The sequence below is a fragment of the Chiroxiphia lanceolata genome, chromosome 10, assembly GCF_009829145.1.
Source record: "Chiroxiphia lanceolata isolate bChiLan1 chromosome 10, bChiLan1.pri, whole genome shotgun sequence".
Lineage (NCBI taxonomy): Eukaryota > Metazoa > Chordata > Aves > Passeriformes > Pipridae > Chiroxiphia > Chiroxiphia lanceolata.
Window position 1 is genome coordinate 1,209,584 of NC_045646.1, and position 17,739 is coordinate 1,227,322.

At 45.3% G+C, this 17,739-nt stretch overlaps 1 protein-coding gene across 1 annotated transcript in view; it reads left to right on the forward strand.

The window, feature by feature from the left end:
• Positions 1-536: 536 nt before the first annotated feature.
• The window catches only part of LEKR1 (leucine, glutamate and lysine rich 1), a 34,513-nt gene continuing 17,310 nt past the window's right edge, over positions 537-17,739 (forward strand). Inside the window, exons 1-5 of the mRNA XM_032697999.1 lie at positions 537-689; positions 8,949-9,163; positions 13,948-14,067; positions 14,426-14,601; positions 17,534-17,719. Of these exons, the coding sequence (XP_032553890.1) occupies positions 642-689; positions 8,949-9,163; positions 13,948-14,067; positions 14,426-14,601; positions 17,534-17,719 (745 nt within the window). The 5' untranslated portion in view covers positions 537-641. The remainder of the gene's footprint in view (positions 690-8,948; positions 9,164-13,947; positions 14,068-14,425; positions 14,602-17,533; positions 17,720-17,739) is intronic.

Here is a 17,739-nt window from a genome sequence, read left to right on the forward strand (position 1 = left end):
GTGGCAGGGCCAAATTTGGCATGTCACAGTCAAAGCTGAGGTGTCAGGGCCAGGTGTGGAGTGTCCAGGGAGTCTTTGGGGTGCCGTGACCAGCTTTGGGGTGTCAGGGATGGCTTTTGGGGGTCCAGGATGAATTTGGGGTGTCAGGGATGGATTTGGGATGTCAGAGCTGGCTTCGGGGTATCAGGGCTGAATTTGGGGTGTCTGAGCTGGATTTGGGGTCTCAGTGTCGAATTTGGAGTGTCAGGGCTGGATTTGGGGTGTCCGGGCTGGATTTGGGGTTTCAGTGCCGAATTTGGGGTGTCAGGGCTGGATTTGGGGTTTCAGTGCCGAATTTGGGGTGTCCGGGCTGGATTTGGGGTGTCAGTGCCGAATTTGGGGTGTCCGGGCTGGATTTGGGGTTTCAGTGCCGAATTTGGGGGGTCAGGGCTCGCCCCCCCTCACCTCACGCCCGCCGTGCCGCGCACGCGCCGTTGCCGCGGTTACAGGGACGCCGCGGTGACAAGATGGCGGCGGCGGCCGCGCCCCCCCCGCCGCGCTCCCCCCGCCCCTCACGGGTCCCCCCGCACGGGCCCCCGGCCCGCCCCGAGCCCCCCGGCCCCGGCAGCTCCCGGACCCCGCCGCGGGGCCTGCGGCAGCACATGGAGCGGCACGTCCCCGTCCACGCGCTGCCCGAGGAGATCCGCAAGGTACGAGCTGTGGAGATGGCAAAAGCCCCCGACGTTTGGAGAGCAGCTCCTGCGGGAATTCAAGGGTGTTTCACTGGCCTGGGGGCACTGGTGCATTGTCTGGTACATGGTGGTCCTGAGTTAGGGGGGGTGTTGGGTTTCATCACTCTCTGTGCAGTGGAACGACACTAATTCTGTGGGAGCCCTGCAGAGGAACACCTTGCTCTGCCGTGGTGTTGTCACTGCAGGTGAGGCCCAGAGAACACCTCTGTCCCTCTAGGTGAATCTCAGGAACACCTCAATCACTCCAGGTGAGTCTCAGGAACACCTCAGTCACTGCAGGTGAGTCCCACAGAACACCTCCCTCTGTCCTGGTGCTTTCACTCCAGGTGAGTCTCAGGAACACCTCAATCACTCCAGGTGAGTCCCAGGAACACTTCTCTCTGTCCCAGCGTTGTTCCTCCAGGTGAGTCCCAAAGAACACCTCTCTCTGTCTCGGTGTTGTCCCTCCATGTGAGTCTCAGGAACACCTCTCTCTGTCCCAGTGTTGTCCTTCCAGGTGAGTCCTGCATTTTCCCCTGTTATGGCATGTTTTGCTGCCGTGAGTTTGGAATGACTGAGGGCATAACATGTTCCAAAGGAGTATCAACACAAACGGGAACAGAACATTCCCCTTCATCTTCCCGGGGATCTGCTCTTGGTGTGTTCTTTTGTTTGGCAGGCAGATTATTGCCAGTGTTACAGTGCTGCTGTCTGTGTGGGTTCATTTAGGAGGAGGCTCCACTCAAGTGGAACACGAGTCACTTCTCGTAACACCATCGGGTTTTTACTTCAGCAATAAAACACCCAGCTGTCCTCATTTCTTGGTCTGCATCTCATAATTAACAAGTCGTTTAAAAGCTTTGTGTACTCAGGCTGGAGAAATCCTCCCTGGAGTAGTCCAGGAAACTGTTGAGACAATTTCTGAGATGATTTCTGAGAATTCAAGGGTGGGTAAGATAGACAATGAAAGGGAAAAGGAATATTTGCCCTTAAAACAAGGGGAGGAGAAGAACCTGGGATGCTTAGAGACTCATGAGCAGCTGTTTTGGTAGCAGGAAAGATCCCAGTATGTTTGTTGATTTAGAAATTAGTTTTTAAGCATCGGCAGGATAAGGTGGTGAGCAAAAGTCAGTGCAGGCTCCTCAGAGAAACAGTCATGCCAGAGTGTTGGAGGAGAGAATTGTTCTGGATCTAGTTACTGCTCAATATTTCTTTAATGAGTTCAAGCTGCGGTTTGGTGGCACTTTTGCTGTCGGTGTCTGATTTGGATCAGTTCCTGATCCAGTTCCTGATCCGTGTGCCAGGCATGCCCTAGCACAGGGAGGAAGCAGGAACAGAAAAGCAGTGGCATTAATTCTGTCACAGCAGTGTCTGTGTCTACTGGTTATCACTGATCCAGGATCTTGGATTACGATGAGGAATACGCTGGTGCCAGTCTGGGAGGGGTTGGGAGCACCCTGGGAACACCACTGAACTCCCTATTCTTAGTAAGAATAAGGCATATTTTAAAAATGTGAGTCCAATGCATCAATACAAAATCCATAGTAACCTCCTTGTCACTTGTCAGACAACACTGAGGTCTGTAATCAGGTCATAAGGAGAATAATATTAGCAAAGGGATGTTACAAAGAAAGAGGCTCCTAATACATTGTAATATGTTCATAGTTGTAATATATTAATAGTTGCAGTATATTGATAATTGTAATGTTAGTAGTTGTAATAGGAATTGCATGCGAAACTTGGGCCTTTGTTATCCTCTCTTCAGGGCTGTTGAGGTTTCAGTTCTGAGCTGCTGTAAAACAAATAATATGCCTGATGGGAACTTGGAAAAGAGCAAAAGTAGTAAAGAGCTGAAAAATCTCATGTTACTGTGAAAGGATGATGAGCTGGGTTTGCTCATTCTGCAAAATACCTGAGCAACAGTGTTTGCACGTGTAGGGAGATGGAGGTTCATTTCCAGGTGCAAGTTAGGCTTTTCCTCACCTTTCTGGATGTGCTTTGGTTGAATGCTATGGAACTGGAGCAGCTCACCCTGGGGGTTGTGTTGGAATTCTTCCAGTGGAACTGTGGGAGCAAACTTTTCCCTCGGAGTAGGGGATGGGGCAGGGAGTCCTTCCAGCTCCCTCCATTTCGGGGGTGTGGTTAACAAAAACATCTGATGGGAAGACACAGAATTTCTGGATTGGTACAAGAACAGGCTTATGGTCCTGTCCCATCCTACCCTCCACTCCATGTGGGATATATGAGCTCCAAGGCAACGACAGCCCTGGATTTTGGGATCAGAGAGTGCTGGGGTTTTGCATATCCTTTGGTGCTGCTCATCCCTTGTTCATCCCTGTAGCTGCACTACAGTTACAGGGTACAGGCCCTGATTACGAGCCATTCTCACAATTTCCTGTCCTTGTATCTCCCATCTTTTATGTGCACATGTTCCCATTCCCTTTGCATTCTCTGCTGTTGGATTTTACAGCCTCTCTTCTGGAATCTCTCGGATTGCTCCAAGCAGAGCTGGTGCCAGCTGTGCTTTGCTCTGCCAAAGGGAGCACATGCTCCCAACATGCAGCTTGCAGGCCGAAGGAACACGTGTGTGTAGAGGGAGCCTGTCAAGCAGAGGGATTTCAGCCTCAGAGTGGAGAATATTCCCTTCCTGGGGGTTGGTTTGGGCTGGTTTGCTGGAGGCTGGGTTGTACTGACAAGGGAAGGATGCAGAGCAGAGCCCTCATCATCCCTCTCCCTCGTGTTCCTGGTAGATGGAGCTCCACAAGCTGCTTATCAAGACTGTTTATTAAATTTTAAAGGAAGTTTTAATCTAGAGGGAAGGAGATTTCTTGGCTTGTTAATGAAGCAATAGATGTGAAGGGACTTTGGTTCTTCGTGTTCTGACCAATTTTGCCTTAGAGAATCATGTAAAAATTGTATGTGCTTTGCTCTCTTTCTCATTCCTTCTACTACTCTCACAGCTCTTTCTCACCAAATTCATTGCAAGATGGGTGAAAAAAAGATCAGCAGCTAAACATCCATGTGCCCAGTATTAAAGCCTACAGGATGTTTTTTTTTTTTTATTTACAGTTGCATATTTCTTAGAAACTAATTGTTGGTAAAGATCTACATCACTGGCTTGTAATGCCTAATTGTGATGTATTTATGTGTCTTAGAGTTCCTGCCATCAGCCTCAGCCCAGGAGGGGACAGAAGGAGTTAGTGCTTCCTTCACTCCAGTGTCGTGGATGTGTGTTGTAGGGGAGTTCTGGTTTTGCTATTTGGTTGGTGTTTTGGTTTGTTTGGTTGGTTTAATTCTTCCTCAAGACTTTCAAGTTTCACCTTGGTGGTAGAGGAATCTTTTTCATGCTGGTGAACTTTAATTAAGGTTCTGCTGTTGTCAAGTCTGTGGAAGTTGATGAGAAGGTGCAGCTTTGAAGCAGGAAACAGAACAGCAACCAAATGACCCCAAGTCCTCAAACAAAAAGTTATATTTAATTTCATATTTTATTTGGCAAATAAATGATCTTTGCTGGCGTAAATCCTAAAATTAATGGGGCACAGGATACCCTTCGAGATTAGCCTTTCTGTCACCCCAGGAGCTCAGGAGATGGGGCAGGGCAGGAACTCTGAGGCTGTTCCATGTGGGTACAGAACGTTCTGTGGTGTCTGGCTGCCCACAAATACCATGTACACCATGAGCAGCAGTGCTTACACATCACACTTCCCACGTCTGCCATAGATTGGGCCCATTATGGGGTCTTTATGAGCACATTATGCTATCTTTCACTTTTCTTGCTCTCTTTGAACAGGGTTATTTGTTTTTAATGGGTTCTGGAACACGTAGTCCCAGCTGTGTTAGTAAGCTAAAGAGTCTCTCCCATCCACCAAGACTTGCTGGGTGGGAGGGAACAACGTGCTCAGGATGTACAATATTGGTACCAGCAGCCATTTAAAAGCAGATCATTTCAATTTGTGCCCTCTAGATAAGTGTGGTAGAATGGCAGAGCCCTTTTCAGTGTCCTCTTCACACCCACCTTGTGAATTCTTCTGGGGATGATGTTCCCAAGTTGCTCCACTGAGGGTTTCAGCACTTGGCTATAGAATTTCTTGTGTCACTGGGATGTGAGGCTCCTGCTCTGGGAGTTTTCTGAGTGGCTGTGAGGTGCTTTGGAAATGTCAGAAAATCCTGGAACAGTTTGGTTTGGAAGGGACCTCAAAGCCCATCCAGTGCCACCCCCTGCCACGGGCAGGGACACCTTCCACCAGCCCAGGTTGCTCCAAGCCCTGTCCAACCTGGCCTTGGACACTTCCAGGGATGGGGCAGCCACAGCTTCTCTGGGCAACCTGTGCCAGCCTGTGTCCTCCCAACAGTGAAATGTTACCTGTTAATTTGGGAAAAGGAGCTCCCAGACAGCAAAGGCAGCTGCCAAATTACCCTTTGTCTGGTGTGTTTTGTCATGCGATGCTTTGTGGTTCCCTTCCAGCTGGAAGGTGCTGTGGCACATCCCGGGAGAGCTGGGGAGCCCCGGGAAGGTCTGCCCGGGCTGGGGACACCTGTTGTGTGTTTGCAGGGCTCGGGTGAGGGGGAGCAGCTCCCAGCAGGGCACTCCAGCCTTTTGTGATTCATTACTCTGATTTCCTCACAGGCAGGAAAAAATCCGAGCTACCTGAAATCTGAGTGTTATTTCCTGCCGTGACAAACTGATTATTTCAGGGCATGTTTTGAATGAAGCCACGTTCTGGTTTCACTCCAAGCCTGTTTCTACGCTGTTCATGTGTATTCAGAGCGAGCACTGGGATTTGTTTTTTGCAACTGTGATTTTATGGAAGTGGAGCTAATAATTCTGTTTGTAGCGTGGCCCAGCAGTACCAGCTGGATTGGTTTTTGGGTAGATGCTGACTGAAAACTTGTCTCAAAATACACTTTTTTCTTTTAAAAGAAGTGAAGTTTCTACTGGGACTCTTAAGAATCTTTCTTTGACTAGAGCAAATATCAGTTTCAATCAGATAACTCTTCCAGCAGAAGACTCCTAGAAAATCAATGGTGTGATTTGAGTCATGATTTCTTTTTGTGTAACAGGGATTGGCTAGTTTGTCAGTAGAGGGACATCAAAGTGGTGTGGGAGAGGAGGAGTGAAACAAAAAAGAAAGTAAATTTGGATAATAAGGGAGAATAAAACAACATACAGAAATAATTTAAGAGCACTCAGCTGCAGCATAATGATTTTTCTTTTCTTGAGTTTTATGGATTCAGCTACAAGTTTAGTTTGGACAAAGACAGAGTTTTTTGTTATTTGGCCAGTCCTTGCTGGAGCAATGTCAGTCCTGCCAGATCCACCAAGGAGCAAGGAACACTGGGTGTTGCCAGGACTTTCTTCACCAAAAGGGCTGTCCAGCCCTGGCACAGCTGCCCACAAAGTGGTGGAGTCCCCAGCCCTGCAGGGTTCCAAAAAGGTGTGGATGTGGCACTTGGGGACATGGTCACTGGTGGCCTGGGCAGTGCTGGGGGATGGTTGGACTCGATGCTCTGAGAGGGCTTTTCCACCCCAAACAATTCTGAGATCCACATGCTGGATGCTGTAATCCCAAAGTCCTGCTAGAGAGAAAGGAGCTCATTTTTCTTTGAACACGAGCTCAGCTCTTCACTGGGGTGATTCCTGTGGGTGGATCTGCATATCAGAGCAGAAGAAGGAGTGCACGGGCTGACACACACTGGAGCTGCTTGGTCAACTTGAAATGGTATCAGTTCCTGTCTCCTCACTCAAAAGGCTAAAAATGGTCCAGACCACCAATTTTTTTTCCTTTTTTCCCTTATAACTTACACTCTACAGATGGAACAGAGTCAGACAGATGTAATATGAGTGATTATCCCTCTTGGCTCAGCTTTCCGTTGGCCTTGGTATCTAAAGAAATCTTTGTAGCCATGGAATAATATCAGTGCTTCTAAACCCAAGTGCAGATGCTTTAAAGCATCTGGTGTAACGTGTGTCACAACTGTGGCTCAAAATCCTGTGGATAAATATCTTCCTACTTCAAGCACTTTGTCCTCAGTGAGTTTGTTTGTTTAATTCCTCATTAATTTTTTTCTCTTCACTGCTTCCCCTCACTGCTCAGGAAATACAAGAGCTCCTACTCAGAGCTCTGATAGTTTCCTTTTCTATTCATTCCAAAGTGTTTTTCCCCTGATTTTTTTTTATTTCTGCTTTGAGTTAAGAAGACCACTGTGTTTTGATCAAATGGAAACAGTGAAATATGGAATCTGAAAACATAAATCATTGGGTATTTAGCACACATTCTTGGTAGTTACTCAACAATCAAATTATTCCAGAAAAGGTTGTTTGTAAGTGTAAGAACTAAGGAAAATTTGTTTCCTACAGATTTGTGTGTATTGCAGTGCTTGCAGGGTAATTATGAATGTACAGAGCAAGGTCCTGATTAAGGTAGAATTTCCTTTTCTGTTATTTTTTGACTATGTAGCAAATACTTGAAAAATGCAACCTGCTCTGGAATCCTTCCAGGTTTTTACTTCACCTGAGGAATGGGTGTGAAGGAGGACAGGACCCACTTCCAGCTGAGCCCAGAGAGACAATATTTGTTTGTTCCATGACTTCATTTATTTTGAAGTTCAATAACAAAAAATGTAAAAATTAGGAAGGTTTAGTACTTGCACAGAGCATTTGCAGGTCAGGCCCCCGATGATTTCCAGTTGTTTTCAGTCCCAGAACCCAGTGAAATTCCAAGCACTGTTTATTTGCAGGGCAGCACAAGAGCACCATGTTCTCTCTGGGATAAGAAACCCCTCCTGTGCTCCCTAAAGCAGCTCATTTTGTCCTTTTTCAATATAGTAATTTCAGTGCTTTGGAACTTTATGGTAGTTATCCTGAATAACAGTTTCATATTTCCAAGCACAGTTTGCAGCTGCCAGGAAAAATAAACTTGCATTTTCGACTCCTTCAGAGCAACTGTAACCAGGGGTGTTTTAAACTGGGGCAACACTTAAGAAATGGGAAAATAAAGCTTGGCCAGGGCATCCTGAAATACCATTTTTATCAAGCTATATTTAAAGTGCTAAAGATTGTTGAATCATGGGATAATGAGCCTTTAATTTATAATTTTCGAAAGCTGCTTTCTTTCCTCTGAGTCTGATTTCTTTCCATTTATCCCAGTGCTTCAAAATATCTCTATTTTTCTTCTTCTATAAAACAAGGGATTCTTAATTTGACTTCAACTGTTTGCAGTTTTTCACCTCTCTGATTTTGATAATTCACTGTTGAAATCCCTATAGCAGTTGGCAATTATTCAAGAAAAAATAACTGAAGAAAGGTTGAAGTGTGTTTGAGTCTCTCAGACATACAGTGGCTCTTCCAGCTGCCACCCATGGTCCATCTTCCATATCTCCAAGTTTGCCAAGAGCTTTTCCTACCCTTGCTCTGAGGGGTCTCTCAGCTGTATCTGAGTGTCCTCTGACCTAGTCTTGATTCTCACCATCTCCTTCCTCTCCAGTGAATTTGTGCTGAATTTATCCCCCAGCCAGGGGCAAACCTGTCAGGTTCAGGGCTCTGTGCTGGTGAGCAGGTGCTACATGTCCCCTGCTTCAGGATTAATGATTGATCCCTTAGAAAAATCACATTTCTCAGTTAATAAAGGGTCTTTCCATGTGCTGTGTGTTACATACTCTGTAGTTTGTAATCAGCCATGAATGTTTCATACCTACAAATGGGTTCTGTTTTCCACAGCACTGCAGTGCCATGGACACTACCTCATCCTCATTAATCCCTTACTCACTGCAATTATTTGTGTACAGATTGCTGGCTTACATCACTTTGTTCACTCCCCACTTCTCTTGCCTGCTTCACTCGGACACCAGCTGCCAGAAAACCACAGGAAATAACATTTTTCTGGCTCAAGCGATCACGGATTCATTAAGGAGATAACTTTGTTAAACACAGAGTTTTATTTTCAATTAATACACCAAACATAGCTCAGAGGTACTTTAGAATTCCAGTGGGAGTTCCCACATATTAAATTGCCAGGCTTGATACATCCTGTGAAGTTTCCAGTAAGGCAAAGCACTGCTGTAGCTTGGGTTCATTTCCTAATGCAGAATAAAGCAATAGCATCATCTGATCATAAATGCTCTAGAGAATGAAATGGTTTAAATGACTCAGATTTACTGTTGTTACTTAGTGTCACTCGGGGTTTTTTTGTTCAATGTGTTCCTCACAAACAAAAGTTTTACCATTTCCTGTCTTTCCAGATGTCCCGGGACGAGACGGTGTGTAAATACTGCGGGGTCAGCTACCTGATCCTCCACGAGTTTAAGGTGATGGAGGAGAAAGTCAAAGCAATGGAAAAGGAGATAAAGTTTTATGAAGGAAGCATCGAACGGGAGCAGAGGCTCCAGGCTGAATTACAGGCCCTGTACCGAGACCTGGAGCGCTACCGAGCTGCCAGTGAGTCCAAAAGTGAAAGGTCAGAGCTCATCATCTTCTCTGCTGACATTCCCCTGCAGCTTATTAGGGACTTTCATCCCAAAGAAGTTTAAAACACAGATAACAGAATCACAGACTATGCTGGGTTGGAACAGACCCATGAGGATCATTCGAGTCTTTTATCAGATGCATCATCTATGATACTTGATGATATGATATGATACTGGGATACTTTATTGAAATCATCTTTCACAGTATTCCTTGGAAGCAAGTTTAGAATTCCTTCCTAGTTCAGAAACAGTCCATACATTTAAAGTGAGAGAGGCCAAGAAGGCACTTGGAGATATTTTCCCTGCACACACTTCCAAATAGATATTGGAAGTATTTCACCTTATCATTTCATAATCAAATTGTAATATTTGAAATGAAATAGCACAGTACCGGGAGTTTCACAGTTGTGAGGGTTTGACTGATTGTCTCATAGTAACCTGGGAAAGAATTCCCAGTGTTGTTGCCCTCAGAAGCTCAGGCTTCCCTCTCTAAAGGGCTGATACTAAAGGAATGATGAACATTTTGGGTCCTGCTTGTGGCATTGTTCTCCAGGAGCAGGAGTCTGCAAATCCTTGCAGACAGATACGTGAAGGTTCCAATTAATTCCCTTAAGAACTCCAGTAATGAATGACAGACCTCAGAGCCATGTTGGGATTTTCAGGGCACAGTGATTAGAACCTTTAAGTGTATTCTTTCAGCTCATGCTTACAGGTTGTGTATCCTTTTCTGTCCTCATATTTTGGAATCTACCATTATATTCCACTAGTTGATTGCAGTAGGACTATAAACAATATTTGTAGTCCACTAATAAAAGGTACTTTATAAAAATGCAGCTGCCCAAGTTGACAACTGATGAAATAAAGAGGGACATCAAGACCACCAGAAACTTCTTGGTAATTTCTTACTCATCTAAATCAAACTGTTTGTCAGAAGCTTTTTTAAGAGTGAGATTGTAACTTTAATTACCAGCTCAGCCATTTTGATTTTTGGGACCCCCAGTGGGGGTGTTCCTTCCGTGTTTGCTCACATCAAGTGATCCAGAACAGGTAACATGGGCATTTTGAGTGTTAAGGTGCTCCAGAGATTGGACTGGAATGCTTTGGAAACCTGCTTTTTTTGTTTTTCAGAATCACTCAAATACTGTTAAGAATTTAATGTTTCTATTAAGGGATTTAGTTAGGCTCGTGTTTGCTAATATTACTAATAACACATTGATTTTAGAGCACAAGCTCCCACAAATTTCAACAAAATGTGTTTATGTTGTAGATCACTCCACTCATAATGTTTCTTGCAATATTTTTTTCATTTAAACTGAACATCCTCCACCCACCCCCCTTCCCAATATTCAATGTTTTCTTTGGTTTAACATCATGTTTTTAAAGAGCTGTTTGCTCCTTGTCCCTTTAACGACCCTGGGTGGCAGAATTCAGTGTGTGAGCAAATGCAGTGACAGCACATTCTTCTTGGGGAGGATCATTTGCCAGAGCTAAACTTGAAATTTTCATTGAGCTGCCTCTTTGTAGTAAAGCTGGAACAGTTAATAAAAATTTTTATCTCTGCACTTTCCCCCCTGAGGCTTGACTTGATTTAAAAGCTGCTGAAATCAAGTGCAATACTTGCAGTAGGCTCCCACTCCAGCCATAAATCAACTGTTGTGCCTTGTTAAATAACTTGTCTAAATATTCCTTATCTTCTCTTCACTATTCTGGGCCTCTCTCACTACCTTGTGCTGTTGGCATAAAGTCACTATTCACCATCCTCATTTCTGGGTCTGGCAAGGCTGACAAATTATTCCTCCCAGAAGCCAAATATCCCCTTTTTTAAATTTTATCTCTAGGAGACCAATGGATTTAATCTTTCTTGTCAGTTCAGACTGTTTCATTTTTATATTCCTTTTAGGTTCAGGTTTTGCTGTTGTTTGTACCTGTGGTTACCCTTGAAAGCCCCCTGGGAACGGGAGCTTTGGCAGAGATTGGTTACCTGCTCTTTGGGATTTGGGGACAAGAAGGGGAACTAACCAGTAGTTAGTTCCACTTAGCTATTCAAGCCTTATTCCATGTTAAAATCAGTTTAATTTTGAGAGTTAATTTAGTTTTGGTAATTCTTGCCACATCCAATATAAGAAATGTAAAATACATTTAAATGCTAAAGATGTCCTCAGGTACCACATCCACAAGTTTTCTGAACACCTCCAGGGATGGAGACTCCACCACTGCCCTGGGCATCATCTGGAAGGAAAATGAGCAGCTGTTGGGTCTGAGCAGATCCTGCAGTTTCAGGGAGCTGAAAATACTGTGGTGGAACTTTTTTGGGGCAGGATGTTCCAGGCTCTCTGAGCCTCCTGTCCCTGCTGACTGCAGGCAACTGGGGATGCTGGTGCTCCTCCAGTCTCACCGGGAATCACAGGGAGTACCAAGATGATTTATTCTGATCTGGACTTGTGAGAGACGCCCTAAATCCCAACAGGGTAATTGCTGCTGTCATTGCTTTAGGACAATGACTGTGTTTGCAACTCCTTCTTGATTTTCTCTTCCATTCTTCTGTCAGCACTGGGAGTAACCACGTCCTGATTCCCCTCCCTCCCCGGGCAGGATCCCTCCTGTATTCCCCAGGAAAGCAGAGCTGCAGAGAAGGGCTGTTAATTCTACCGGCTGAACTGAAGGGCAGAGGATGAGCTCAGTGTATTCCCACCATTCTCTCAATGCCAGCAGTTAATGATCCATGGAACTTTTCCTTGTGCTAAAAAGCACCAAAATAACATGTTTATTTTGCTCCCTCCTGGTGCCAGGAGGGTGCAACTGTCCTGCCTTTTCCACGGGTGCTTTTTGTGTGGGACTGACCAGAACATGCTGAAAACGTCCCTTTTAATATATCAGAGCTCTGCGATGGAAAGAGGAAGAAAATGTGTCTCTGATTATTTACCAGTTTCTTTCTTAAACCGAAAGATCTTCACATATCCCATTCTAGACTAAGAATGGAAAATGAGCATCCGGTTTTCCCTGGATCCCAGAGTTTTGGTTTGTTATTGTTCAGTGCTAAATCACTGCTTTTTTCCTCATCTGCAAAAGTAGGTTTGAATTTCTGTAGCTGTAACGGGGATGGACATTTCCTTGTTAGTGGAACAGTTCTGCTCCCAAACGCAATCAAACAGATTGATTCTCTCCCCTCCTGCCTCCACTTCTGGGGAAATTTTCCTAAAAAGGTAATATCAGAAATTTCTTCAAATTTTTAATTACTTTTGGAGGTTTTGGATTTTGGGTTTTTTTTCCAATGATCATATTTCAGCCCAAAAACTTGCTTTTGAACTCCCAGATGTTCAGTTCTGATTTTGTCAGAGCCCTGCAGATTCAAGTTTCTTTATCAGGACTCATATTTCTTAAAATTTGCGTTTTGGTGCAAATGTGCTCATCTGTGTGTAACAGTAACTAAAGCACTTTGATGCTTTGTCTTAATTTTAATATATATTTTTATTATAAATCATTTTCATTTTCTGCTGCTTTTTACAATTGAAGCCAAGGCTTCTGCCACCCTTTGGGTTTGTAAAATACTTCTTGATTCAAATACTGTTTATTTACTTGTGCCAGTGAGTCACCAGTAGTGCAATGGATCATTTGCTCTGCATGAAGAGTGAGCGTTGAAAGCTTCGAAAGGGGCTGATTTGTAGCAGTTCCTGTCGCTGGAGTTGTATTTTGGGGATGGAAGGCTGGTTGAGGATGGTTTCCTGCAGCAAACAGCTGTACTGCGGCTGGGGCTGAGCTGCTGTGGGGGATCCTTCCTTCACGGGTACCACGGGAGGGGAGTTGGCTCCAACTCTTATTCCTGGGCACTTCCATTCGTTCCATGACAATTGTGGGAATAATTCCCGAGGTGTTGAAAGAACAGTGTTTAAACTGTGTTTATTTACACTGTGATAGCTGGGCTTGGCAAACAGAAGGTGCTGTAATGAGAAAGTTCAGAAGGTAAATGCTGGAGGTGAAGAACAGCTCAAGGTCGATGTTTGGGGCTGTGTTTGCTGTGGCTGATCCCGCACGGAGCTGGGAGAGGGATGGAGAGCTGGGAGAGGGATGGAGAGCTCCCCGTGCTTCCCAGGGGACACCACCCTCCTCCTCCTCCTCTCCTGTGAGCGGTGAGGGGGTGAAAGAAACGCTGGTTGGGTGTCCTGTGTCTTGTCATGGGGCGGCTTTTCAAAAGGTGTGTACAAAAATTGCGAATCACGGGATGGTTTGGGTTGTTGGGGACCTGCACAGGCCACCTTTTAGTAGGAGGGAGGGTACACAGTGTACTGCTGAGTCCAGATAACAGCAAGCTTGTCCTTCCCCCGGTTTTAAGATCTTTTTTTGGTGTCAGCTTTGAAGTAAAATGCTCTAAATTGTCACCTGCATTGTCATTTAAGAACCCATCAGGTGCTGCTGTGAAGCACCTTTGAAGATCCAGGAGAAAGAAGCGTGAAAACAGTTCCATGGTCAGGGGTGTGAAACCAAGGGCAAATTCTCCCCATTTGGACACTGATAGTTGTGTGAAATATGTGATTATCACCTTTGAAAAGCTGTGGCTGCCCCACCCCTGGGAGTGTCCAAGGCCAGGTTGGAGCAAGCTGGGCTAGTGGAAGGTGTCTCTGCCCATGGCAGGGGGTGGCACTGGCAGATCTTTGAGGTCCCTTCCAACCCAAACCAGTCTGGGATTCAATTCTATTTTATTTAAAGCTGAAACAAAAGTTGGAGGTTGTTCACCAGTGCAAATAAGACTTTCTGATTATTTTATTTACATCTCTAGAATAAAAAGCCTGACAATGGAACTGAAAACCAAGCAAGAGGAGTTTAAAAATGTGAAAGCTGATTTGCAGTATTTCCAGGAGGAGAAGGAAGCGGCCTACAAACAATCCCAGGTGCTCAGGTAAGAACCCAAAAACAAATGCTGTTGTTGGAAATGCTCTGTTTCTTACTTATATATTGTTTATAAAGACCCACTATAGGCTTGGCCATAGTCATTTAAATATGATTACTGTGATTTCTCAATAAAAAAATGATTGTACAATTGCCTGTCTGGTTTTCTTCATTTATACATAAAGGCTCTAAATCAACATTTGGAAGGGAGAAACTTATATTCAATACCTAATACAACATATTTCATGTAATAATATGTATAAATTATCATATCACAGAAGAGTAGTTGTCAAGTTTCCTCTAAGTCCTAAGTTTATTATATAAATTATTTTAAAAATACACCTCTGGTATTGTGTTCTCTCTTGCAGAAGTACCTTGGAACACCATTGCTCAACTCTGAACAAGGCTGTCTCCCTGTTCCCTTTCATCAGAAGTGAGCTGGACAGCATTAAAGAGGTCATCTCCACTAACCTGGAGAACTGGGCTGCCATGAAAGAGGAAATTTCTCTGCAGATAAAAACTGTGAGCAAAGAAGCTCTGACAGGTAAAGCATCTTACAAGAATTTGGGGCAGGAGAGAATAATCTTTGGTAGTTGAGTGTCAATGAGAAGGTAAAAATTAATTAGATGAAGAACTTACATCACATACTTTCATTCATCTTGACAACAGTCCAGTTAGACCAAGCCCAACTCCACTGTCAAGGCAGTTGGTACATGTTTTATATGCAAATTTTATGTGGTGCAAATATTTTCATTATCTATAATCTTTCCCAACTACTCCACACTTAAATCCATTTACTGTGAGACTAAATGATGTAAATACCAAAAGATTTGATATCTTATACTGTTTTCCTACTTGCCATTCATTAAACAAGACTAGTTAAAGTACATATATAAGGGCTTTTAGAAGCTGTTTTCAAACTAACCAAGCAAAACTGGTCGAAAGAGCAGCCCCTCTGTAGCATTTTTTGTCTCAAAATCTGAATGTTCTGAAAAGCTTGTTGCAAAAACAGTAAAATAAACAAAAAAATTACTGTATGTTAATATCTTATCATATGTTAATCGTGAACAACTGATACAACAGCACATAAAAGCTTTTAAATGGCATTCACAGGCCAAAAAAAATATGTGGGACTAAACTGTTTTGATTTAGAAAGCTGGATTTAAGGTTGGGTGTAATGTTCACAGTAACAGTATTCACCAGGCTCAAGTGGGATATGTTGGATGAGGGATGTGTAAGAAAGGCTCCACTCCTGCTTCCATACAGAAACTCTGTGTATTTGGAGTATTACACAAATAAAGCAGGGAATACTCCAGAAAAGAAGCCTGGAAATGTGTGGATCTCTTTGAGCCTGCAGATGTCTGCAGGAACACGTTCACATTCCCTTTATTAGCAGAAGTAGGCAGGGAATGAGCACAGGAAGAGAGGGATCCTCAGGACACACCATCCTTCCTGTGCTCAGAGGAGGTGACTCATGAATCCCAACATACTGACACTCATACACTGATTGTTCTTACAAACTGTGAGTACTAAGGAGGGGGTTTCTGGTCACGCTCATCTCCAGCAGGGAAGAGCCCCTGATTTGGGGCTCAGGGCCCCCCAACTCTCTCCTGGGGGCTCAGGACCCCCCAGCTCTGCCTGTGCTGCTCCGTGGGTTTGTGCCTGCTCCCCCAGGCACAGCTGCCCCCTGATTCCTTCCCAGTGGGAACAAAGGCATCATTGAAAACATCCCAATTCCCTGCCAGTGTCGCAGGAAGCACAGGCTACTGGGCAGCTGGCAGGGCAGAGAAAGCCCCATTTTCTCAGCTGCTCCACACATGCAGGTTGCACTCAAGCTGTGGCTTTGCACTGGAGTTCTCAGGGGCAGAGCGGTGTGGGAGAGGCACATCATCCACCCTGCCCTTACCTCCCCTCTCCCAAGGATGGGAAGCATGATGGAAAGGATGACAGCAGCTCAGCTACTTCTTTGGACCTTAGAACCCTGATCAAACTGACCCCCAGAGCTCAAAGAGTTTGGAGAAGGCTCTCAGGCACATGGTGGGGTTGTTGGGGTGTCCTGTGCAGGGCCAGCAGTTGGACTTGTCCTTGTAGGTCCCTTCCAACTCAGGATATTCTGTAATTCTGTGACAGAGCAGCTCGTCCTCTCACACACACTGAAACACTGGAAGGGAAGGAATTCACCTGTAAATGTTATTTCCCCAGGCCTCTAAAGCTGTAGCAGTCAGCACAGGGCCTGTTTGGGTGCTCTGGGTGTTCCAGTCCCTAATCACACTACCACAGACTCTTTTCAGCAAAACTAACCTCGACTGAGGCAGAGCAAAAACAGTGCCCAGGGATCAGTTTGTGTTCCCAGCCTGGGGGCTGGGCACGACCCTTCCCAAACAAACCCTGATTGTGCCCAGCTCTCTGCTCCTGAAGGACACCCTTGTTCCAGCAGGAAGCAGGGTGTGGCCAAGGGAGTTATTCCCAGCCTGTGGGCTGCTCTGTGCCCCTTCAATCCCAAAGACCCCTCAGATAAAACCAGCTGGATTTGGGTATGGCTTGTTCTCACTCAGGCACGGGAGGAGGGAGGAGTTGCTGCGTGTTGGGTGTAGGTTTGCTCGTGAATTCAAGGTGATCTGAGGAGTAAAGCAGTAGGTTGGCCAAGGGAAGGGATGCAGCCTCTCCACACATTTGGGAAGCAGCACTGCAGGACCCTCCAGCAGCTCCCAAAAGGATGTTATACCATCACCCTACAGTCTCCTGTGTGTAACACAGTGAGAAAAACTGGCGGTAGGAGATGTAAGGCAAGTAAAAATGTCTCCAAGTCTCTGTGTTGCAATCACAGCCATACACTCAGAGTAAGTCTATTATTGGTGTTTCAAATGTTGGTAAGTATTTCTATCACTTTCAGAAGAGTTGTAGCATAATTGTTTAAGAAATAATGATGTTCCCAGGGCTGGAGCCCCTCTGGAGCCAGGCTGGGAGAGCTGGGGGTGTTGACCTCGAGAAGAGAAGGCTCCAGGGAGACCTGAGAGCCCCTTGCAGGGCCTAAAGGGGCTCCAGGAGAGCTGGAGAGGGACTGGGGACAAGGGATGGAGGGACAGGACACAGGGAATGGCTTCCCACTGCATTATGCATATATATATATGCAATGCATAACCAGAGGGCAGGGGTAGATGAGATATTGGGAAGGAATTCCTGGCTGTGAGGGTGGGGAGGCCCTGGCACAGGCTGCCCAGAGAAGCTGTGGCTGCCCCATCCCTGGAAGTGTCTAAGGCCAGGTTGGACAGGGCTTGGAGCAACCTGGGCTAGTGGAAGGTGTCCCTGCCCGTGGCAGGGGGTGAGACTGGATGGGCTTTGAGGTCCCTTCCAACCCAGACCATTCCATGATTCTGTGAGTACCGAAGTCCTGCGGTCAAAAAAACAGGTGTCATATTTTTAGTGGAGAAGATAAATTTGACAACAGCTTTTACAATTTCTTTTTTCCTCCTCAGAAATACCCAAATTGAATCAAAGATTGGCAAAATCCCAGAGGGAGAACGAATGTCTGCAGGAGAAGGTCAAACACCTGACAGGGGTGGCCGACACGGTTGAGCTGAAAACCCAACAGCTCCAAACTTCCCTTCAGCAAGGGAACGAGCTCCAGAGCAGGTGCCGTGAACTGCAGAAGGAGACATTGGGTAAGAGAATGTTGACGTTT